At 42.3% G+C, this 26,289-nt stretch overlaps 1 protein-coding gene across 4 annotated transcripts in view; it reads left to right on the plus strand.

Annotated features, from left to right (window-relative positions):
* The first annotated feature begins 809 nt into the window (after window positions 1-809).
* Window positions 810-26,289, plus strand: part of PDGFA (platelet derived growth factor subunit A) — a 38,990-nt gene continuing 13,510 nt past the window's right edge. For all 4 annotated transcript variants that reach the window (XM_044294625.1, XM_044294628.1, XM_044294629.1 and 1 more), the window contains exons 1-4: window positions 810-1,457; window positions 4,152-4,248; window positions 15,616-15,726; window positions 17,467-17,654. In XM_044294625.1, coding sequence (XP_044150560.1) covers window positions 1,395-1,457; window positions 4,152-4,248; window positions 15,616-15,726; window positions 17,467-17,654 — 459 coding nt within the window. In that variant the 5' untranslated portion in view covers window positions 810-1,394. The remainder of the gene's footprint in view (window positions 1,458-4,151; window positions 4,249-15,615; window positions 15,727-17,466; window positions 17,655-26,289) is intronic.

Consider the following 26,289-nt stretch of genomic DNA (forward strand, 5'->3'; position numbering starts at 1 on the left):
GTGACAGGGGATGCATAGCTGCACCCTAATCCCCCCATAGCTCAGTGACAGAGGATGCATAGCTGCACCCTAATCCCCCCATAGCTCAGTGACAGGGGATGCATAGCTGCACCCTAATCCCCCATAGCTCAGTGACAGGGGATGCATAGCTGCACCCTAATCCCCCCATAGCTCGTGACAGGGGATGCATAGCTGCACCCTAATCCCCCCATAGCTCAGTGACAGGGGATGCATAGCTGCACCCTAATCCCCCCATAGCTCAGTGGCAGGGGATGCATAGCTGCACCCTAATCCCCCTATAGCTCAGTGACAGGGATGCATAGCTGCACCCTAATCCCCCCATACCTCAGTGACAGGGGATGCATAGCTGCACCCTAATCCCCCCATACCTCAGTGACAGGGGATGCATAGCTGCACCCTAATCCCCCCATAGCTCAGTGACAGGGGATGCATAGCTGCACCCGAATCCCCCCATAGCTCAGTGACAGGGCATGCATAGCTGCACCCTAATCCCCCCATACCTCAGTGACAGGGGATGCATAGCTGCACCCTAATCCCCCCATAGCTCGGCGACAGGGGATGCATTGCTGCACCCTAATCCCCCCATAGCTCGGTGACAGGGGATGCATAGCTGCACCCTAATCCCCCCATAGCTCGGCGACAAGCAGGCAGTGTTGGCTCCGAGAACCAGCCCACTACTTGGCTGTTTGTGGTTGTGTTGCTTAGTACAGCAGAGGGGGCGGTACTAGGGAGGTTGGCAATGCTATAATCTCTTGCTCCAGATTATTTCACTCTCCCAACAGCAGAGAGCTGTGAGCAGCTGACATCCCCCAGGAGTTACTCGTTCACACTGCTGCTGCTTCCTCGCCCTGGGATTTAAAAACCATTTTCCATCCAGGTGGAGCTCCTCGGATCTGCTGCCTTCATTGACCACTGTGCAGAAGACCTGACAAGATCCCAGTCTTTGGAAAACTTGGGCTTCTTTTTGCTTCTTTCCTCTGAGACAGACACAGTGCTCGCTGCCTTTTGTGCATTTAATGATTGGGGAGGGAGGGGGTCCATAGGAGCTCCATGCAGACAGGTGATGGGCGTTTCAGTGGAGATCTAGAGCTGCCTCCTTGGGTCTGATCAGTGCACAACATGCGGACCATGAGCCTCATTGCCTGGTAAAGATCAACCCATCTGCAAAAAAAAAAAGGAAAGGGGGAGAAAAAGCAGGTTGGTCCTGGAGAACCCACCCAACCCCTCAAAACGTCCAGCAGATCTACCACATTTGGTGGGGTGTTGATCCCCCTCTAAGGGATGGTACTGACTCCCCCAGACACAGGAGCAGTTCTGCAGCTCCTACATCAAGACATTGCATTGTCATTCAGTAATAAGTGCAGCAGAACGCAATGACGAGCTGGGCTTGGATTTTGCTTCTAGGCGTCTGCTACCTGTCTTCTTCATTCTGCGAGGTAGGTCTTGGCTTGGTCTTCATGTTCTCTATATGTTCTGTGTGCAGAGAACCTTTTATGTATAAGCATTGTGTGCAGAGAGCCTACATCTGCCTCCCATACAACCAGCACCCTCTCCACACTTGCACTAAGGGCAGGGCTGGAAAGACCTACAATCCATTGCCTCAGATCATGAGGAGCTCCTTACCATGACCATGCTGCAAGTCACCTGCACTTGAGCAAGTTGCAGACTTAAACCAGCCAACCATATTGAAGTCTAGTAAAGTCTAGCCAAGGACCTATTGGAGGGTGGACTCTCTTCATGGTTGTATTAAAATACATTGAAGGTGCCCACCAGTGTCACCATGGGCGCATGACTGTACAGTTAGACTTTTGGGCAAAGATTCTCCACCCTTTTTAGACCAGCTGCTGAAAATATATAATATAATATATATATATATATATATATATATATATATAAAATAATTCTTTTTTTTCCCCCTTTTGCTAGTCTTGCGTCACCATTCATGGTCCTAGATGATCGTTGATGACCCAAATTCTAGTTGATTTTTATTTTATTTTTTTCAGTGGATGGGCACCTTTAAGACAATAATTGACAGGTCTGTTTCCCAGGAGGTTCTGCAGTAGATGCAGATGCTCGACTCCTTAATGACAGCTGAGAGGTTCTGGCGCAAGCTCCTCTGTATTGACCTCCCATGGTGGCAGTAATAATGAAACCGCAAAAAGTCCAATATTCCTATATAATCCGCCTCATTGACTAGTGCAGTGAACCACATTCTGAGTCCATGCCTAGACAAGATCAGGGCATGTTCAAGCACATTGGACATCTCTAAATGCTATTTTACTCCATTCCTGCCCATAAGCTACTATGTCGGAGGACCTAACACATGTGCTCCCAGTGTTAGGAGTCCTGCTGAGCACAACTGTCTGGGGTATGCTGCCTCCTAGTAGAAAAGTTACTAAGCTATAATTATTGTGGATTTGTAGGATCCTAGTGGAAAAGAAAATGAAGCTAAACCTAAACTCGTTGCTGTTTTAGTGTGTAGAAGAAGAGGGGATCCTGGATTATTATTATTTTTTGGGGTATTTTTGCCACGCTTTGGCATAAAAAAAGCTCATTGGTCAAGATCAAGTTCAAAGATGATACATTTGTGTTTATTATTATTCTACAGTTTATATAAAAAGTTACATTTGTATAAAGAAGCTTTTGCATGTTTTCTGAGCAGTTTTAGATTGATTTCTATAGCATGATGGGTGTCCTCCAGCACAGACGGAGCTGATCATGAATGGTCGTCCCTTACACAATAAAACGTGTCTGAGAACTGGGGCATAGCTGGTAAAGTTTCAAGGCTCTGTTGTACACAATGTAATGTATATCCCTGGCTTCGTAAAGGTGGGGGGGGGGGGGAGTCCAATCTGGGTGCTTTTTGGTGCCATTAGGTGTAAAGGCAGGGATTTTTATTTTTGTCCACTTTCCTTGTTGACTTCATGGGTAAATGGAAGCAGTTACGGTACCTGCCTGTGGGTTCTTCTCAAAGCGTTTTGTTTGTCATATCCCCCCCCTTACATGTGGTGGTCTTCAAAGCCCCTGGTTTGTCTCTTTCATATAATGGCTCCTCCAGGTTGAGCGAAGTAAACCATGCAACCACTTCAGAACTCTGCGGTTAGGGAAGAGAAGGGCGTGCATGCAGAAGACTGGCTAACCATATAAAGGAATCATTAGAACGTGTCCTCGAGGATTAAAAAATGCTAATGTTGATGCTCTTGGCCAAAGGGCTTGCAATCCTGTCAATCTGTTTTATAGGAGTCTCGGATCTGTATGGTGTCTGACTAGGCCTTAGACTGGAGATAATTTTTTCATTTTTTTCTTGCTTGCCCTTTAGCTATAGCGTAGGACACAATAAGCTGATTTTTCATCTCTTGCCTTTATGTCTTGGTTTCCAGACTGCTGACATGCTTCCTTAGAGAAAACACAGACTCCCCCTTTTTTTTTTTTTTTTTTGTCCTCAAGCCTAGTTTGCTTCTGTTATACAACTGGCTGAGTGATTCCAAGTTCTCCGGTCTCCTGCTTATAAAATGGGCAGGGAAAATGACATTCAGTGACAACTTTTGAGAATGTAAAGTGGGTACAAAGGTAACTCTGGTCACCGATAAGGAGTAAGACGCAAGCGTGTCGTTGGTTTTGCTTTGTGACTGTGGAAGGAGATGTGCAGTAGTTTTTTTTTATTCCTCCTTGACATTGTGAAGGATTAGTTGGGCCTGCGCCAGGTACCTGAAATTGGGGCAAACCCCTCCTGGGGCTGGGGCTACACCCTAGGCTTTTTGTGGCGCCTTCAGTTAATTTTAACGCTAGATCTACAGCTGGAGTCCAAAGTGGCAAACTGACTTGGATGCAATCTTTCAGCTGTCACTCCCTAGTAAAGAAAATCAATCAAAAGTGCTACAAAAAGTCTAGGTGCAGCCCCAGCCTTGGGTACTTTTTGTCCCTCTGTGCTGGAGGTGTGTTTTTTTTTTTTTTTTTTTTTTTGCATTCTATCCTGCAGCGTGCTTGGTACTAAGGGAGGATCCAGCATGTGAGCTGTATATTATATAGTAGGAGTGGATTATCATTGGGAAGTGTCTATGAATTTGTATATATATATATATATATATATATATTTTTTTAAATGATGTTTCTTCCCTGGCTGCATTAAGGAAGCAGAGATCCCTCCGGAGCTGATCGAGAGACTGGCTCACAGTGAAATCAACAGCATCAGTGACCTACAGCGCCTCCTGGAGATTGATTCCGTAGGTAAATTCAGTTTCTTTTTTACCTTCTTTTGTTCGCTTCTGATTTTTATGGGTGTGTTTTATTTTTTATTTTTTTATTTTTTTATTTTTTATTCTATGTTCTCATGCATCACTTTCCTTTTGAGGGGGGGACAGGACACAAATGGTTAAAACGAGAAGAAGAAGAGGTCAGATTCCAGGCCAATAAATGGCAGCTGAGCTATTGATAAACTAACAGGGCTTATAATGAGTGGGTGTGACTGGACTCTCTTGGAGAGAGGAGGGGGATGGAGGCCTAGGCATTGGGAGATAGTAGTATAAAAGGTGACCTGTGTTCACGTTCATTGCCTAGTCCCAGAAGAAAGGACATTGGTGGAAGAGGTTGTGATGATGATTTCAGAGGTAGCTTTTGTCGCTGTGTATTTACAGCCCATCTGGTTGCTGTCGAAAAGGAAATGTAACGTGGATGTCACGGAAATGTTTTCTCTTTTGGTACCACGTGGTGGAGGGGCACGTGGGGCAAAATGTGATCTAGGCCATTCCAATCGAGAAAACCCTTTGGATAACTAGAGAGGAGAGGTGTCTTCAAAGGAACATACAACAAGTCCAGTTGCTCGGACGTATTACTTCTAATATACTTGACCTGGATGAATTTGGACCTTCAAGGACCCGATTAGGCAAAATTGCTGCCCGTAATGTCGTATTTGTGGATGGACGACACTGTTTTCTGGGACGATCATCATCAGCGTTGGCATTTTACTACTGTTTGAAAGGGGGATGTAACACACTTGCAAATTAGATCATCTTTTTATTAAACGAGTAGATCCCAGTTTTCAGGTCAAGTTCACACAGTCCATTTTACATGAGTGCATCCTAAAGAGAAGTGGAGGGGGGGGGGGGGGGGGGTGGTGGTGGCTTATTTCACTTTTTGAATCCAGATCTGACCATCATATTAAAAAGCGCCAAAATCGACTGGACCAAAATATGTCCACTGCAGCATGTTTTAGGTACGCAGCCTGGTCTAGCATTATGGAAAATGGGAAGCTACCTATAGGTGGCAGTAGAGAGACAGTTTTCTTCCTTCTAGAGGAGAGATCATTTGCATATTTATCAATGAGCTGCACCTTGCACCAGAAAAATCGGTGTACGAAAAGAAACCATAAGTCTAGACTCCATAGTCAATACTTACAATGCTGGCAGTGAGGCTGATCCTTCTCGAATCCCACATGCCTGTGACACTATTGAGGATTGTGCCTTTTAGATTATAACTACTTTTACTTGCTTTCGAACTCATTATGTTTCACAATGGAGCACAGTTATGAAGCTGGAGAATCTTGTGGAGCCTATTTTTGGTTAATTTTGTAAAGGTAAAAAAAAAAAAATTTTTTATATATATATATATTTTTTTTTTAATTTTTTTTTTTTTTTTTTTTCATTCATACTTTGGGGTGTGCTCATGGATTTCAGCCCATGCTGGATGATTGTCTATTACACTTTTTTTTTTTTTTTTTTTTTTTTTGGGTGCATATTGATAGAATATTATACTGAACTAGTGGAGTACATAAGGCCTTCTGCTGTCTGACAAGTGTTGAAACCACCATTGATGTGTGCAGAGAAGATGGTAGGCTGTGCCAAAAGTCAGAATGGGTAACCCTTATGGTTGAACTTTACATCCCCCTTTCCAATTTGGGACACCACCACCCTTCAAAATCTTCAAATGTCTTGGTGCTGTGACCCCCTTTGGCTTGTCCCGTCCCTCCTTCCTATAGACCTGGGTTTGGGGCCAATCTGAGTCGAGGGCTTCCAGTCTACACTGCCCCCATAGTTTCCATGGTAGACCTTGTCATGCTTTACTGGGCTCGAATGCTTTTTAGTGTTGTGTGTGTTTTTTTTTTTTATATAATAAATAAAATATATATATATAATCACAATATAATTCATAATTATAAACTCCCGCTGCTTTTGTAAGATAATTACCAAATATATCCCTTTATAAAGCCTTAGGGAAGAATTGCAGTAATTATTCCAATTATCCGGGATTATGTGGCACCAGATATTTTTGTAGCCTTCTACCTGTTGACAGGAATGTTTTCTTTTTCTTCTTCTTCTTCTTCTTCTTCCTTTTGTAAAGCTATAAACCAGAGAGGAAGATTATGCCTGGTGCTGAAAAGATAGTTGACAATAGCCGAGTTATGATGTTGTCTCTAATGAATAGGGAAGAGTCTTTGATAACGTTGGGTTGGTAGCTTCTGTTGAGTGCATGCCTTTAGCAATTTAGGCTGCCTTGCTTTTGAAGTCGTGTTGGGACCTCCTCACGTTGGCCGTAGTCATAAATAATAAAAAGCAATTATTTGTAGGGTATTAAACAAATCAGTGGTAGAGGATCAGAGAGCCTGTTGTAACAAGACTGCAAGGCTAATTTCTCTTGGATCCAAACAATTGTCTAGCAGGGTTGTAGGACACAGAGAGCTCCTCGCCTCATTCACACATCCTTTTTACCGAGGGCATAATTGCAGGTCTATTTATATAGGCCAGGTTTTCTGCTTCACAACCTCCCTTTGGCCGCTGAGCTTTGAGCAGGTAATGAAGCACTGCGGTCCCAGACAGCTGATTGTGCATGTTTTAATAAAGATAAAAGAAGCTTTTATCTTGAAAGGGGTAAAATACTGCTGAACTTCCAATTATACACCGCAACATTTCTCTGTCTGTATGGGGAAAGCGCGCACGGCTATGTGACGCCAGCAGGGTGGATGGGTGGAAAGATGGCTGTTCCCTAGGCCTCATGCACTCATATTCTATATTGAAAAGGAGGGTCTCAAGAAGTTGTCGGAAGGGGTTTTGATCCATAAGGAGAACACTAGGTGGATGCCCTGGTGGCACACTTATGTGGCGGCAGCAAAATCTGCACATGTTTTTAAAACTGTTTTCCGAGAACTTTATACTGATGACCGGTAATGTTGAGCGAACTTGTGTTTTTAAGTTCAGGGCGTCTAAAGTTTTGGTTCGGGTTATCGAAGTATCCCGTTATGGATTCTAAATTCCGTTATGGTCCATGGTAGCGGAATCTATAACGGGATACTTCGATAACCCGAACTTTAGACGCCGAACTTAAAACACAAGTTCGCTCAACACTAATGGACCTGTCCTCTGGATAAAGTAGTCAGTATGTGATCGGTGGGGGTCCGACACCTGCGATCAGTTGTTTTGAGATGGCGCCACAGCCTAGTCCAGTGATGGCTAACCTTCGGCACTCAAGCTGTGGTGAAACTACGACTCCCACCATGCTCCATTTCTGTGGAGTTCTGAGAAAAGCCAAGCAAGTGTGCATCTTGAGAGTTGTAGTTTTACCACAGCTGGAGTGCCGGAGGTTAGCCATCATTGGCACCTCGGACCCCATTGAAATGAATGCGACTGAGCTGCAATACCAAGCGCAGCCGCTATACAATGGACGACGCTGCGCTTGGTGAGCGGAGAGAAGGCAGCAGCACTACTACGAGCGCCGGTACCTTTTTCAAATTGCTGTTCGGTGGGGGTGTCGGCAAATCTGCAGCTAGTCTCTAGCAACTTCAATGCAAAATCCTCACGTAAGGCCTCATGCACACGACTGTTGTTTTGGTCCGCATCCGAGCCGCAGTATTTGCAGCTTGGATGCGGACCCATTCACTTCAATGGGGCTGCAAAAGATGCAGATAGCACTCCGTGTGCTGTCCGCATCCGTTGCTCCAGTTTTGTAGCCTTGCAAAAATTATATAACCTGTCCTATTCTTGTCTGTTTTCGGACAAGAATAGGCATTTATATTAATGGCTGTCCACGCCGTATCGCAAACTGCAGAACGCACACAGACGTCATCAGTGTTATGCGGATCCGCAATTTGCAGACTGCAAAACGCACAACAGTCGTGTGCATGATCCCCAACACTTATGGATTGTCCGGAGGATTCACTGCAGCCAAATCCGTGACTGAGAAATGCAGCGGAAGCATTGGCTTGAATGGAGCCATGAACGTGATTTGCGGCAATAATAGGACATGTGCTATCTTTGAACGGAAATACGGAAGCGGAAGGCATACTGAGTACCTTCCGTTGTTTTTGTGGATAAAATTGAAATGAATGGTTCCGTTTACGGAACGTAAACGGGGGGGAAAAAATAAAAAACCTTTTGTGCGCAGGAGGCCTAAGAGTACATCCACACATGACGGAAAAGTCTGCTGTGGATTTTGAAGTGAACCTGCAGCAAAAAAACACCTGAAATATCTACGTTTTTGTCGTGGAAATGGCTCTAGATTTCACTTTCTCCGTAGCAGAGGGTGAAATCCGCAGCATCAATTGACACGTCGCAGATTTTAAAAAAACGCACCTCAGGTCAATTTATACAGCAAATGTTTTTACGAAGTGTGTGGACGAGGCTACTTAGTTTTATGCAGTTTGCTGGCACTGTACAATGCTGAGAATTTGAGAAATGGCCGGTCCCTGATGGAACAGTCCTATCCTTGTCCGTAATGCGGACAATAATAGGACATGTTCTATTTTTTTTTTTTTTTTGCAGAATGGCCATACAGACACAGAATGCACAGTCATTTTGTTTTTTTGCGACCACATTGAAGTGAATGGTTCTGCATACGGGCTGAAAAAAACCAGAACAGACTCTGAAAACAAATGTGTTTGTGTGTATGACCCTTACGCTTGGTTATGCTCTGTACATCCGTGTACTGTTCACCAGCTGACCTGATGGAGGCCCCTAACATTTCCTAATATGGCTTCACTTTAAAGTTTTTTTGTTTCAGTTAATAATATTTATCAGTTAGTATTATCAGATCTGCGGTAGTCCAACACCCGGGACCCCCATCCACCAGCTCTTCGAGGTTGGGTGCTTGGTGAGCGCTACAGCCTCTTCCGTAGCCATGTGACGTCACCATACCTCGGTCACATGGCCTAGTGGCAGCTCCGTTCCATTCAAGTTGATGGGGCTGAGCTGCAATACCAAGCGCATCCACTATACTGTGCTGAGCGCTGAAGCTCCCTGAAACAGCTGAACGGTGGGGGGGGGGGGGGGCCCGGATTTTGGTATTTGTTTTTGATGACTTATCCGGTAGCTAGATCATCAATATTATTTCCCGGATAACCCCTTTAAGGGTAGGGCTACATTGGTCGCGGCCCGGATCGCAAGGGGCATCGCAGTGTAGTGGTGACCCCACAGAAATGAATCCGGTCGCAACGTTGGTTGCACATGTGCAGCGACTGCGTTCCCTGAATAGCAAAAAATCCAACACTGCTGCAACTCCATTCATTTCTATGGGATCACCACTACACTGCGATCCTGGCCGCGACCAGTGTCTCCATGTTGCCCTGCCCTAAATCCTATCATATCCCTATTACCTGGGATATCAAGGCCTATATCCCATTATAGTGTACCTGCAGCCTACCCAGCGCTGGTTTACGGGGGCCAAACTAGCCAGCGGCTCTGCTTTTCCATAGGGGCGCTCTCTGGGGAAAATAATCCCAAACTGAAACCAGTACTGGTTGTATGCTGGGAGTGAATTGCATTATATGCGCTCTAGAAATGAATATTAGATGGATACTGGATATTTGGGCCACTCAGTGGTGGTAATTAGGTGGATTGTGTATGACGGTATTATCTTGACACCGTATGGCGGTATTATTTAGGTTAACGTTATTAAAAACCTGGTTGAAAAGGCAATGCTGGGCCTGCTTTGGTTGTTGCTCAGGGAACCATTTCTGTAACTAGCCCTGAGCTCATGCTACATCTGTATGGGCCAAGAAAAGATTAATGAGCGTGTAAACTGGAAACCATGGAGTATGAATGACTGTGCACTTGGGTTATATATGCTTCTTTATAGGCAAAGCCACATTAAACCTCGTTATTCTGCTCCTTCACCTTTTACTGTCTTCAAGATCTGCTTCATTTATCCATGAAGATGGCACTTGTCTGCAAAATACCGATATGCAATGCCAATATCCTAAATGTTTACATTATTGCAAAAAAAATACAGACCACCGAGGGGACGGATTACCCGTAGTATAGATGATATGAATACTTACCACATTTTTGTGGCTGCTCCCAGACAGCATTGCAGGTCCTTTCTAGTATGAACAACTTCAGATGCTCCATGCCTCTCACACTATATAGAGCTGCAGGTTTTAGTGTCGCCACCTAGTGGAGAAGATTAAAACAGAATGAACTACAAATCTGACATGTGATATTATTACCAGCTATAAATGACACAAAATATATTGCGCTGTTCCTTTTAGATGACAACCATCACCATACCATTTACCAAACCTAACGTGCAATAAAAAGTATAATTTTTATTGTTTTTAACCTACCTTATGGGGGGTTCTCCAGGCAGCGATGCCGGCTGCTGTAGGTAATACTACCTGGGAAAATGTATGCAAATTAGCTCTCCTAATTCTTTAAAGTGATGGATTTCTTACTTCTGAAGGAGAGCTAATTTGTTTAGAATTGACCTTGGGTAGTTTCCCAAAAAATAAGATTTCAGCACCAAAGTAAAATTATCTTAAAGCAGTTGTGTCACAAAACATATTCTACATTTTTTCAAACCAGCACCTGGATCGGAATACTTTTGTAATTGCATGTAATTTTAATTTTTGTATGCTATAACCTGCTGTGTATGTGTGTGTGTAATAAAAAATAATATATATATATATATATATATATATATATATAATATATATTTTTTTTTATTTATTTTAGAAGCTGTGGCAGTTCACAGGGATGCGCCGTTCCCCCCCCCCCCCCCCCACCTTGGGCTGCCAGGCTGAATAGGATCTAGCAGAGCAATGATTGGGGAGATCTCTGGATCCATGTGAGGTGCAGGGCTGGTTCTAGCTTTGGTAGAAAGAGATTGTCATGGACTAGATGATGTCTAGTGCCTTTATCATTGTTGACCATATCAGCGATTTAAGGGTTTTTTCTAGGATTTTGATATTGATAGCCTATCCTCAGGATAGGCTAATGTGAGATTGATGGGGTTCCGACTCCCCTCACCCCAACTGACCAATTGCTCTGAGCGCGTAGGCCATGTGAAATAACGTCACGTCCATCGGTCACGTGGCCTAGGAGAGGCTCAGTCCCATTAAAGTAAATGGGACTGAGCTGCGATACCAAGCACAGCCGCTATCCAATGGCCGGCGCTGCCAGAAGTTCAGAGAGCTCTGGGGAGCACCATGGCTTCATCAAACGGATGATAGGACGGGGTATCTGCCCCCCCTGCGGATCTCATGTTGAAGACCTGTCCTGAGGATAGACCTTCAATATGAAAATCCTGGAGATCTCCCCCCCCCCCCCCCCCCCCTTTAACATTGGGTGAGCTGTTTGAGTCTATTTCTTAGTCTTCTTCATAAGGCCTGACCTTCCAGAGTTTGTCATAACTTGCAATGTGGTATTAAACCCTTATCATGCAGCAGTTTGAACCCGAGCCGAGGAAGCAAGTGACATTTTCATCCGCTGCTAAAATAAAATGACAGCAGGGCAGGAAGAGATTTGGTCGGGACGTGCTATATACAGAACATAATTGCATAAGAGAAGCAAGGACTCCCATAAATAACTTTTGGCCAGTGCTTTGGCCATTGAAGGTGGTTCTGATGACTAAAAGGCATAATTTTGGCACGTCTTGGCTCCCAGAAAGGTATTACAGGAAGCAACCCCTTGAAATAGGTTCAGTTCTAGATGGAGAACTCTTTATAGATGATGATGTTCACGGGAAACCGTATAATGCCAAGGTACTAAATCTAACCAGCTGTGTGAAACATTGCAGCTTTCATCCTCCTCCTCCTTCTTCATTTATGAATAGAATGACAATGTCATTGAAGACTGACACAACCCCTGTCCCAAAGCCTTACTAGGACATATGGACGTTATGTAGACTGGGTGTCAGCATTTTGAGGGAGCTATGACTGACTGCGGCTTTGTGTGTAGGGAGCCTGACCTAAAGGCTGAATGCTGCTCTGAGGGAATGTAACGCTGTGACTATACAGATAAGGGTGGGTTCACACTAGCGTTAGGGATTCCGTTATGGCTAATAAAATTTTAAAACTCATTCCGTGTGCTCTCCGTCCTAATAGAAGTCCTACGGGAAAATAGAACGGATCCGTCTGGGTCCCGTTACGCGAGACGGAAAACAAAGTCCTGTCGACCGGACGGAGAGCAAACGGAATGCCTTTTAAAGGCTTCCGTTTTGCATTCCGTCATAATACAAGTCTATGGGCAGAAAAACAGATCCGTCCTTTTCGTCTTTCGTTATAACGGAAAGAAATAACGGAATCCCGAACGTTAGTGTGATACCACCCTTACAATGTCATTCAGGGTCTTTGTAAAGCCACATGACAAACTCTGAGCAATGGCTGTGATGACCGAGACTGGAATGGGACTTGTTTTTCCATGGTTTCCATGGGCCTCTTATATGAAGACTTTTTTTTTTTTTGCCTATAGCAACCAATCAAAGCTCGGCTTTTATTTTTTCAGAGCAGTGAAATGTGAAAGCTAAGCTCTGATTGGCTGCCATGAACAACAGAGACTGTCTTACTATTAGTCTGTCCATGGCAACCAATCAGATTCCACCTTTCATTTTCCAAAGGAGCTGTCCAAAATGAATGGTGGAATCTGGTTGCCATGGGCAACTAAGCCAGTTCTACTTTACACCATTTTGATAAATGACCCCAACAGTCCTTACTATCACAGACCGATTGACATTAGTGGCAGAGACAGTCTTTAATAATAAGACTTTCTTTGTTGCCCATGGCAGCCAATTAGAGCTCAGCTTTCACTTCTCAAACAGCTCTGGAAAAATGAAAACTGAGCTCTGATTGGTTGCTATGGGCAATAAAGCAGTCCTACTATTAGTTTTGATATAAGTAGGTCTATTAGGCAAAACTTGTACCCCAGTTAAAAAAGGAAAAACTGGTCTTGTTTCCCATAGCAACTACAGTGTAACTATTATTATGTTTTAATTGAAGCACAGCTTTTAAGAAATAAAAGCTGAGTTCTGGTCGCTATGGGCCACAATGGCAGATTTTCGGGCCTCCTTGTGTTATTTAGTGCAGGGCTGGACCACGGGACTTAATCTTTGATGTCATGGCCACCCACCCTGGCACGTCACGAGGCACCACTTTTCGTTGGGGTGTTCTTTTTAGCTTTACCTAGGTAGAGGACTTTACGCCATCAAACCATGATGCTGATCGTAACCAGTAGCAGAACTGGCATCTAAAAAAGATAAAAGAATTTTAACAAAATTGGCTTAGCCGTCACTAGATTAGCATTAAAATAGTGTGCATTGTTTTTGTTCCCTGATGGTCCACATGAGTTACTGTGAATTCAATCATATTTTGTCTACCTAGGCCCATAGATCAATGCAAGGCGACTCCATTCTGGGCTTCTGAAAATGTAATTGCCTTTTTTTTTGGCAGATGTTAAAACAAATGCCAATACAGAGTCATTCCACGTAGGAGCACCTCCCCACCCCCTCCTACGTTTACTTGGCGTTCCTCCATTTTGCCATTTCGTCGGTAACGATCAAGTTGCATTTTCAGATACATTACGGAACAAGAGGGAACTAATTGTCGTATATTTTATCCATTCTCTAAACATTGTCAGTACATCAGGGCATAAAAAATTTAAGTGAAACTATTTGGTTCCTTGCCACAAAACCATTCTAAATTAACTGCTGGCAATGTCTTGCCCTCTCCCCACACCTCCCAGAGAGTCTAGAAGAGAATCGGAGATATAGAAAACGTAAGATATGGAAACAATGAACGCAGGATCAAAGCTTTTTTTTTTATGTTGAGAGACATACGTTGCCTGTGTTAATAGCAGGTCATAAACAGCAGAGAATGTAAAATAGCGGGGAAAAAAAGCTCTACAATTTTACTATATGTAATAATGAAAATATAAACCAAACAAATAGAAAAAAAAATAATAATACACAAAATTTACTGTAGGTTAGGCTACATTCAGACGACGGTAACTGTTTTGTGCTCCCCAAACTGCGGATGTGCAAAACACGGATACCAGCCGTGTGCCGGACAGGGCCTGATATAGAAATGCCTATTCTTGTCCGTGATTGCGGATAAGAATAGGACATGCTGTATATATTTTGCGGGGCCTCGGAATGGAACTACGAATATCACATGGTGTGTGACCCGCATCCGTTTCTCAAAACTGTGAAGCAGATGCAGACCTGGAAATACAGTCGTCTGAAGGCACCTTTTAAGATGATGACCTTTTTTTGGATCTGTATTCCAAAACCATCTGACCATGGGGATATATTGGAGCAGATAGACTAAGACTGGGGGTCCCAGTCCCAGCACCCCTGCCTGTCAGCTGTTTTAAGAGGCCGGTACGCTCATTGGAGCTCTGAGTGCTGTGGGCTCCTGGCAGCATTCCGAGCACAGCGTTGTACATTGTATAGCGGCTGTGCTTGGGGTTGCAGCTCAGCCCCGTTGACTTGAATACGACTGAGCTGCAACTCGGCCACGTGACTGATGTATGGTGACGTCGCTGGCCTAGGAAGAGGCCGCGGCACTCACGGAGTGTTGATCTCTTCTAACTGCGGATCGGCAGGGGTATCAGGTTTCAGATCTGATATTGGTTACCTATCCTGACGATTGGTCATCAATATCTTTTCCCAGATAACCCCTTTCATTTCAAAATCCTGGAAACCCCTTTTAATGGTCTTGTCTTGTAAGAGCCTACAAAAACATTGCTGGTTTCTCCCAGAACCAGTTTGGACTATAGGCTGTGTCTGATCTTGGATTTATGAATGGGTTGATATATACGATATTTCAAGGAGGCAGCTATGTTTTTCTAATTTCATACTTCTTTGATTTATAACTATGGAAGGTACTGTAGTGTGGATAAGCTGGTCACGGAAGATTTGCTTTTGACTTATTTTAGTAAATTATTTTTCTAGCGTTAGTAATAATGGGAGAATAGCTTACTTGGACTATGTATGTCTAACCATGGTACAAGATCCTACTGCAAGTGCAGGTTTTGGTGCGGAGAAGCAAATTGCAAATTTGTGGGAATGGAGCCATTTTCTTTTTAAGAAATGGCCAAACTTGTGATGAGTTAATAAAACGCCAGAACCATGTTTTTCAGTCATGGATAACCCATTTGAACATCTGATGGCATGGTAGGTAGAGAATGAATAGAGATTTTGAAATATAATCTACTACCCTGCTACTTTTTTTTTTTTTTTTTTAAGGCCTCAACTGAATATGTAAAAAGGTGATCGGGCCTCCAGACTTTCCAGATGCATTGTATACTTTACACTGTTTTATGTTGTCTTTTCAGTTTTTGTCTTAATGGTGACTTTTATTTTATTTAATTTTTTTACCGTTTCCTCTTTTTATAGGGTCTGATGATTTATCGGGAGGAAACGTAAAAACGCAGACACACAACTTCCATCACAATAAACATGTTCAAGAGAAAAGGTCCGTACCTATTCGCAGGAAGCGAAGCATTGGTAAGATTTACATATGTGGAAATACCCACTCCCACAATTTGTTATATTTTTTTTTTCTGGTTCATCGCCGCTATAACATCACTTTTTTGTCTGGTTTGCTTAGTATCCCCCGTTGAATTTAATAATGGGGAACTTTGGGTCTGCACTGTGATGTCATATCTCTGCAATGGTTTTGTACTTGAAATGAGACCTTACAAATTATGGAAAAGTTTTGTGAATGAAATACTGTATTGCACAATGTTGTGAAAGTTCAGCAAGGGATCACTTTATTTGTTAAAGGGGAGCGGTCATGTTGAACATGGTGGCTGATCTGCAGGCAGCTTGTCATAGAGCAGGAGGAGCGGAGCAGATTAATATATAGTATTGTGGGAAAAGATTTGTACAACTTGCATTTCATTCATTTAATACTCCTTTTTTCTGTTTTTGAGTCCATTGGGTGGTCCTACTTAGTGATAGCTATCTCTGTATGCAGTCCCATGCAAGGAAGGCTGTTGTTCATTGGGATGAGCTCACTGGACTCCAAATCTCAGAAAGAACAGAGATTTATATAAATAAAATATATTTAGTCTCTCTTTATGGCTCTGGAGGGTGCCTCAGAATGGCACCAATATCTGGACCTTCTGAGTTCCTGGACCAAGTAATTTTTAATAAAGTGCAATGGTGTTGGACATTCCTACAAACCCGGCTCCCGCTACCTTGTATAAATACCCATCCTGAAATGTTTATAGTCTCTTATCCAGTGCTGGGAATTGTTGGCCGTTTTCCTAGAAAAATAGCTTGCCGTGGAAGAACAGCACATCCGCCGTGTGTATGATCACCAACATGTCTCCTGCTGCCATGAAACTCCGTTCTCCTGAGGAGCATGAGGAACTGACATAATCACCATTTTTAGATTGTGCCATTCCTATCTTCAGGCTAGGCCTACACGGCGAAGTGTGTTGCGCGACAAAAAGGGTACAACATGTGTTGCAGGACTTTTTTTGTAATGAAGGACAATGGTGGTCATGTGAAATACTGCGCAGTTACAGTCGCACAAAAATCCAACTTGGATGGATTTTTTTGTGACTGTCGTGTCGCAGTTACAGCATGTCAAATTGATTATCATTACAAAAAATGTCACATGACTTTTCAGCGTCAAGTTGCGCGAAACATGTCACCATGTGGCCCTAGCCTAACGTTCAACATCTAGTAAGAACATTCAGAATTTTTAATGGAACTTCCTTTTTAAAAATATTTTTTTATTTTTATTATTTTTTTATTTAAAGGCTTCTTTAGTAAACTGATGAAGCTGAATACAGTGTTGGGTGACAAAACGACTGCCGACGTGCAACTATTGTAGTTGTATCCTAGTTCTGCCCTGTAAAAGTATTTATTGCTGGACCTAATTGTCTGTTTTCATTTCTCGGCGCTACGATTCATTGTGTTGGTTGTCTGGAGAGATGGCCTTGGATGATTCAGAAAGAATGATTATCACTCAGAACGTAGACTCAACTTTCACACTTACTTAGAGTATATATTTAGCAAGACATAGGTGACAGATTGTATGACTGGGACTGCGGCAGGTGTTTAGCTGAGTCATAACTTTGTGTGGTGCCTTAGTTGTATGATAGGTTTTCAAAGTGCAAATAAGTCGGCGGCTGTATCGAATTGTAAAAAAATAAAAAATAAATCTACATGCATATAGCCAAAAACTGTATTAATGATCTTCTCTTTTATTTTTTTAATTTTTTTTTATAACAGAGGAAGCTGTCCCTGCAGTCTGCAAAACAAGGACTGTTATATACGAGATACCTCGTAGCCAAATTGACCCAACATCTGCAAACTTTCTGATATGGCCGCCTTGTGTGGAGGTGAAACGTTGCACAGGCTGCTGTAATACCAGCAGTGTTAAATGCCAACCATCAAGAATACACCACCGGAGTGTTAAGGTAAGCAGATTGCGCAGATCTTGACATATGGTCTGGGTCGATTTTTGCCTTGGGGCACTGATAACAGATCCAGCCATGGTTTGGGACCCTGCTGTTGGCTTCATGATCCTTTTTGGTAGCCTAAAAATCCATGATGGTTAGTTGGTGTCACCCTTGTTAGTTTCCTCATGGTGCATGGCGTTGGCATGTCTTGTATTTTGAGCGGTCTTGGACTGGGGTCCTTAGGCTCACCACAGTAAATAATTCTGAGAGCCCATCCTTCATTTATACAGAACATGTACATGTCAACTCTTGTTGTAGTAGGGGCCCACTAATATCAGAACTTGGGTCCACAGGAGACTTCTTTTGTACTTTGACGTTTGCTTCTTTGAAATACCTTGTTCTACAGTGATGTCTTTGCTATACTTGATCCCATGATGGACTCAAATGTGATAGCCAAGGCCAGTTATGGCAAATGTTTGCTGGGGAAAACCTCTTCTGCTTCTTTGACTATCTTCTATCTTTTTTTTTTTTGATTTGCCTCACTATTGATTTGGTATTTTGGCACTTTTTATGTAGGCACTTTATATATAAATATCTCAACAGCTTTTTTAATTGATTTTAAGGGATAATCCACCTCCCAATCTGGATTCAGAATGAACCATTGGATATATTCTTCTTAATAAACAGTTGATGAATAAAGAAATATACTGAAATCATTCATCCCTATATTAAAATGATGTAGTTTGGCTAGTTCCAGATATTGGGCTCATGTTGGATTAGCTCATTTGCTAGCTAAAAATATAATTCTGTTCAAAGTGCTAGCTTTGATTGTAGTTTTGAGCCCATCTAAGACCACACCGATATGGAGTTTATGTGGTTGTATGCTTCCCTTTTTTTTTTTTTTTTTTTTTTTTTTTTTTTTACGACATGGCATGAACATGCTTCAGTTAACTGGTTTCTAATAGTGTTGAGCGAACTTGTGTTTTCAAGTTTGGCTTACAAGGTTCGGGTTATCTCTAGAATTCCATTATGGATTCCACTACCACGGGCCATGACTTGTGGTCCGTGGTAGCAGAATCCATAACGGAATTCTTAGATAACCCAAACCTTGTATGCTGAACTTGAAAACAGAAGTTTGCTCATTCCTAGTTTCTAATGAAACTGCCTTTGGCTGGGAAGTCTATTGGAGCTGTATAAAGAACTGAAAATAAGCAAAGTCACATTAGTGACTACATACTATACATCTGTGACTGATTGGTTAACCATACTATTTGAGAAAACATATCTGCAAGCTGGCCAAACTGGTCGGCTGTACTTTTCTGGATCTTTCTACTTGAGCTCAATATTTTTTATTTTTTTCTGCGTGGTTTTGACAAAATCATATCTTTTATGTTTTAAGCCCTTATAACTGTCTATATGCCATACTAACGCGAAGGATTTTTTAAAAATTAATTTCCTTTCAGCAAAATGTCAAAACCTTGGTCTATTACAAATGCTTGATGGCTAACAATCTAGATAATATCCATCTATGTAAAATTGGAACAAACTACAGCTAATTTATCCGACCGAAGTTAAAGGACAGAAGGTCAAAGAGCATGTTAGGAGAAAGGGTGTTTAATCCTTGAAACTGGAAGCTCACCCCGTCACCTCCCAATGTAGACAATGGAGCACAGTGTACACCGCAACACCCGCCTCTTTCTTGGGGCTTTATGGAGTTGACAAGCAGAGTTTTCTAATTCTGGGCTCTGCACTTGAATGGCTTTGTGTGGCGTCATTTAGTAAATTGTACGGGAGAGCCGCGCAGGATGTGGTGGAAAGTGTTACACTACGGGACTGCTCCGTGTTCTTGGAATGTTTTTAAACTTTTTTTTTTTTAAACTGTTTGCACAATGTCTAGCTTTCTAAAGACTTCCCTTTTTCTATTAAAATAGAGGCCTTTAATATGACAAGGTACTGAGATCATAGGAATGAATGCTGACTGACTGAGTACACAGGCACATCCAAAGATCAATAAATGATAACGCCGGCTGTTCCTACAAGGGCATCAGGCTGCATCTTTCACATCAAGTTGGCAACCTTACCTTTTCTTTCAAAGTGTAATTATATAGCAGCTGAGTAATAGCTTCTACTGTCCTTGGAAAGTTTAGGAATTTCGTCTAAAGGACTATTGCAAATTGTACGATATTGAAGAAGTTGTCAACTTTGTAATGGTCTTCTTAGGCTAAGTTAACATCTGCGTTGTAGATGTTGGGGCCCACGTCACAGAGTTTGTCAAAAATATTGCATGCGTGACTTTTTTATTCTTCACTAATATTTTTTTTTTCTCTTGAACGGAAACCTAACCGATCCCATTATAGTCAATGGGATCTGTTACGCTCTGTTCCTATCAGTTGTGTGCCGAATCCGGCACATGTAGTATTTTCGTTCTTCTGCTCCTGTAATAGAACAGACAAATGGTAATAAGTGTTGCTGATGTGAAAGAGCCTTTTCCAGGGTGAATACAAAAAATCTAATTGCAGTAGAAGGCTACTAAACCATGTATGAAGCCATTGGATGGTTGCTGGACCAATTGTGTGCCACCTGTAGGTTGAAAACCCTGCCTAACCTGGAGTTGAAGAATCTGCTTTTGAGGTCGCTTAACCTTAAGCCAACTTCTATGGTAAAAAAGTTGACCTTTTAGTGAAAAATGATCCACCTGATATTGATACATTAGTCATATTAGTGAGCTATAAGCATAATACACATGTCAATACATGATGGGCCTGACATGCAGACCTGTAAGGTCTTCCATATGCCATCTCAGCGAGGCATTATATTCCCATTGGAACTAGTGCCATTTTTGTTTCACACAAGTCGTAATGAACATGTAGTATAAAGAAGGGGAGCAGCAGATCCAAAAGAAATTTTAAAAATAGGGTGCAAGCCTATGTATCCAAATGAAGAAGCAGCACTCCAGAAATCTTCAGAAAATCAAGTGTTATATTCACCCAATGGGTTGCAATGTTTCAGTCCCTCTAGAGCAGGGATGTCAAACTCGTGGCCCTCCAGCTGTTGCAAAACTACAACTCCCATCATGCCTGGGCATACTACAGCTGTCAGGGAATGATGGGAGTTGTAGTTTTGCAACATCTGGAGGGCCATGAGTTTGACATCCATGCTCTAGAGAATCAATTTCAATGCAAATTGTTCCATAGAGGGACTGAAACGTTGCTATTCGTTGGGTGAATAAACGACTTGATTTTTATGAAGCTTGCTGGAGTTCTTCATTTGGATTAGGTCTCGTGCACACGGCCGTTGCCCGGCCGTTGCCATATTGCGGCCAGAAAACAATGGGTCGGCAATATGCCGGTACTGGCCGTGTGCTCCCCACATCACGGATGCGGACCCATTCACTTGAATAGGTCCGCAATCCGGAGCTGCGGTGCGGAATGGAGGCACAGAATCCCACGAAGGCAGTGCTCCACACTGCAAAAAAATAGAACATGTTCTATTTTATTTTATTTTTACAGTGCAGATGGATCATGGACCCATTCAAGTTGAAATGGGTCTCGATCCGTCCCAGCTGCCGCACGGATGTTGCCCGTGCATTTGGGGGATCGCAAATTGCGGTCCCCAGTGCACGGAATGGACACACAACAGCCGTGTTCATGAGGCCTTAGTCTGTACATGGCAGGCTATGGTCACAGTGTTCGGGATCCATGTAATATGACCATGTGCACGAGGCGTGCAATTTTTGTGTGCTTTTACATTGGTATTGTGGTCATCTTTGCCGTAGCACCTAATACTATGCTTATTAAAAATGTTTTTGTGCTTCCTAATCAACTCCCACAAATAGTCTACATGCCACCCAAACTTAGCCCATTGACCTTTCCAGACTCTTCTGTCTCCTGAATATTTCTCCCGTTCTTCATGTTCTTGCACAGCTCGCCACCTCACATAGAGATGATTCATTCTATAAATGCCCTGTCTGTGACTCCCCGCATCTAATGAAACGAGATGATGCCAGACTTGCTCTTTTGATGCAGATTTCATTCTGGATGTTTGCTGGAGATGATTAATATTTGAGATGTTATGAATTATATTTATGGTACTGCATCATTTCCACATCAGTTGGGTCTAATAGAGTCAGAATACCACATCTTATTGTGCATTCATGAGTGGTAAAGCATGGGTTATGATTAACTTCAGAGAGGCATTTTTGGTTTCTGAAATAGTTGCCTTGTTCTTGGAACTTGGACCTCGGATGGTTGCTGGTTTGTAGATGTGGGTTCGAGAACCCAACATGGGTTCAGTGATTGAATCTTCTTTTAAAGACAACCCATATTTATAGGGTTGGCAAGTGAAATTCTTTAAATGCAAAATGTCTTAGCATGGTTCTGAATATTCTGTCTACTACTATAATATATATATATATTTTTTAGATTTACTTTGTCATATATATTTTTTTATTTTAGGGAAACCGGTAGTTATTGTATTTTGTTTTATCTGACCACTCTGTTAAATGTTTAAATTTTGGAGGCCTCTAGAATCTGTGGCTCCAGTGTGTTCTTGTCTGACAGCATCCTGGAGGTGACATTGGGTGTCCACTCTGGATCAGCCTAGGCCTATGTGATATATTGACATTGAGATTCCCAAAGGGCATCTTTTGGTCTGTAGTGAACTGAATTACATATGTACATGCACATGAGTAAATCCCATTGCAAAAACATTGAAGTTGTGGTAATCCTGCATATTTACCATAAACTGCGAGCTAGCAAATGTCACCATGTGGTCTTTATAGAGCTATGTAGGCCTGTGGACTGAATCTTTTTGCTTTTTTGGCTGATGTGCTTCAACTAAAGCAGCTTATACTTAATTTGGCAGTGTCTTGGACTCTTCATGCAAGGTGGATTTAGGTGAAACCCTCCCCCAAGATGGCACACCACAAATTAACCTGATACACATGGTGCCCAAATGAATTTGAAACAAGACCTACTCATTTTTTAAATGTTTCGGATAAAATAGAGAAAGTGTGGTGGTTGCTGTGTGAAGAGCTAATTATTTCTCCCCTAAAGAACTGTCCTAATTATTCTTGGAGTGAATATTTTAAGTATTCCTTATATGCTTTCGTACAAAAGTGTTTTTTTTTTTTTTTCTTCAGGTTTTTAAATAGTATATATCATTGTAAGGTAGTTGATATTTGGGTTAAGGCTGAGAGCTGAAAGGAGATCAACCACATCTGGAATCTCAATAGATGGCCCTAGAGCAGGGATCAGCAACCTTTTGGCACTACAGCAGCTGTGAAACTGCAACTCCCAGCATGCACACTCGGCTGGTTTTGTAACTCCATTAGAAGTGAAAGAAGGATTCTGGGAGTTGTAGTTTCAGGACAGCTGGAGTGCCGGAGGTTGCTGATCCCTGTCCTAGAGGAACGAGATGGTGTATTGTGACCTCGTTGAGTATAAAAATCTGGATTGTATTTGAGAGAGACATAACATCCAACATACTATGATATGTAATGTTCTTGATCATGATTGTAGCCATAATGTTTTAGAGGAAACCTGAGATTGTTGAATGAATTGTTCTTTCATACTGGTAAACACACTATAATTTACCGATCCTATTCACTGTAGCTTGCTGATAGGATTCAGGTTACCTTTAATTGGTGGCTTTACTTGGCAAAAGGCGCCGCTTCTTCCTAACTGTGACTTGCGAGTACTAGCACTTCATGGGAAATGCCCTGGAGTCTGTGCTTTTGAAGGGATAATTAATATTGCCCGAACCTGCTGATATCAGCAGGACTGGCCAACTATCTAATGTGTATGGGATGTTCTGACTTTCCCTGGACAGCAGATGTAGTGGGGCGGCCAAAGAAGGATCGAGGGCTGTTGGATTTCAACCAGCATGATCCTTTTGTACTCAAGCCGTTGCCAGAAGTGTCTGTTAAAGGGGCTGTCCAAATGTTTTTAATACTGATTTGCCTATCCTCAGGGCAAGTCCTAAATATCGGTTCGGTGGGAGTCCGACTCCTGGCACCTCCGCTGATCATCTATTTGTAGATACAGCAATGCTTCGGTGAGTGCTGCAGCCTTCTCCTAGGCCAGTGACTTTGCGTTCATCGGTCACATGGCCTAGATGCAGCTCAGTCCCATTCAAGTGAGTAGGGCTGAGCTGCAGTACCAAGTACAGCCGCTATCCAATGGACAGTGCTGTGCTCGGTAAGCTGCGAGGAGGAAGCGGCACTCACTGGAGCACTGCAGGGGTGTCAGGAGTTAGACTCCCACCAATCAGATGCTGATGACCTATCCTGAAAGTATAAATTGTTGGGAACTGCTTTCTTCCTTTTTAAGAGTACTTGCATGCCTGGCGGTCATGTGTATGCCTCGTGAGGGATAGCATTTAGCCTTAACCTACAGCAGATGTTGCATTTAGAGTCTGTAAGACATGAACTCCTGGGATTCTCCTTTTGTCTTGTTGTCTCATTGTTTGACATTTCACTTGTGTGGTTTTTGTCGAAATTGAAAAGCACTGCAGAATATATAGGCACTGTGCAAATAGTTTATTAATATTGAACCAAGTTTGTTCTATGGTGAACTAAGTTTGGTTTAGTGGAACTACAAAGAGAAGAGGTGGGCACAAATATGTGACCTTGCGAGTCTGCTTTTTCTTTAATTCAATGGAGCAATGTTTCATGCAAGAACCATACAGTGTTACTAATACTATACGCAAAGTAGTCATTATGACATGAGTAGCTTGCTTCCCCCTGTAATAACTGCAGATTATCTAACTCCCTATACTAATCTCTACTCTTTATTGGCTGCTCTTCTGTGTAATTTTAAGCAATTGATTGCTGCCAGCAGAACCTCAATAGCTAAGCTGGTTGTACTGCCATATTTTTAATGGAGTGTATCCTGAGTGAAGTCGCAGGACCTCTTTCCACCTAATCATTTTGGCTTTCTGCAACAGAAGCTGAATTCAACGTACTCCTTGCAAACCAAGTGCCAGATCATCTTGAAGTCGGCAGAAGGAGGTCTTAAGTCACTCGACAGCTGTTTTTGTAGAAGAATTTAATAACTGTTTATATATAACTTGCTTTCTAATCTGTGATGAGACCTCGTACAGCTTCTCGATCATCTGTCCTGAAATCCTGGATGGTTCATTTATACCAGAGCAACAGCTGATGTCCAAAGGACGTATTTAGAGATGGTGGTAGAGGACCTGACCAGCTTTGTGAATTCTCCCTCCAAAGCTAAACAAAAACACAAAGAAGTTCTCCAGATCTCCTGTGTTGATATTGTTGTGCCCACCCTGCCACCCTCAGTAGTTACCAACAGCAGACTAACTTTCTACAAAAGGGCTTTATCTATTGGTATTTGTCGAGGTTAGAGGGTACACAAGAGGGCACGTTGGGTTAGCAGCTGTATTTATCAGCTGGACCTGTAGTTTTCTGCCTCTCTTCTCCCCTTGACAAATACTCGGGTCATGTGTACATATTTGTGTTTCCCCAATTTTTTATATATATATATATATATTTTTTTTTTATTTTTTTTTGCTTTTGAGGGTAAAACAATGCAGAGAGAGAAATTGATTTCAGAAGGCTAGGGAAAAAATAAGTCCTATCATCTTCTACATCACACAACATTGAATTATTAACAGCCGCCAAGAAAGCACCTTTTATGGTGATCAGTTGAACTTGGCCGGTAAGTGAAAAGATGAGTCATAGGTTTGTCTTGAAGTGAGTTGGGAAAATAACGGTCCATAGGGAGATTAAGGGCTTGTAAGACTAAGCTACTTCTAGATAATTGTGAAATTTTTTTGTAACTGTACATTTTTTTTTTTTTTCTTGTGCAAAGCGACAGTTTTTGAGAAGTGGGAATTTCCTAGAGCAGCTCTTAATTCGGACGCGGCTCGGCTGGATAATTAGAGATTTGTTGGAATTGCTGTCTTTGTCTTCACTCTTAGGTCTTAATCATCATTTGATCTTCGAGAGTTTTGCAGATTAGCCGTTCTTTCATGCCGGATGAGTCAAATTTACCCGGCATCTTGAAAAGCATCAACAGAGGGAGCTCGCCATGAAAGAAACTAAAACATATTACTTCGACCCAAAGTTGACCTTCTTGCAAAGCATTCATACTTGTCACATACAGCTTTGACTTGTTCAATGGAAATCTGACAGCACTGGAAAATGCCTTTAAGTTTGCCTTTTTTTTTTTTTTTTTTTTTTTCCTCTGCTACTGTCTGACTATAAGACTTTTGTTTGCAGGGCTAATGAATGCAGGCTCCATGTCCTGTTGACAAAAAGGGCAGTGACTGAATTTTCAGATACTTTCAGTCGGACAACTGGAAACCTACAGTGTTTTTTTTGCCCCATGCATACAATTTATTTTTTGTGAAGTAGTGTTGTGTTGTGTTTTTTTTGCATCGTTTTCATCACTTATGTAGGTGGGCATAACTGGTTCCAAATTTTTGGTCCATAAGAACAAAACTTTGAGAATACAGGTCTAGTATTTACTTTATGATTTCAATTTTATTTTTATTTTTTAAACTTTTAATAGGGTATGACTTCAATATATTGCTACACAGTTTTGAAGAGTTGCTTAAACACTGGAACCCACACTGATTCCAAAAAAGGGGGGTTTCTAGTTACTGGTGAAAAAATGGACAGATGGCTGTA

This window comes from Bufo gargarizans, chromosome 5, assembly GCF_014858855.1.
Source record: "Bufo gargarizans isolate SCDJY-AF-19 chromosome 5, ASM1485885v1, whole genome shotgun sequence".
In the NCBI taxonomy this organism is placed as follows: domain Eukaryota; kingdom Metazoa; phylum Chordata; class Amphibia; order Anura; family Bufonidae; genus Bufo; species Bufo gargarizans.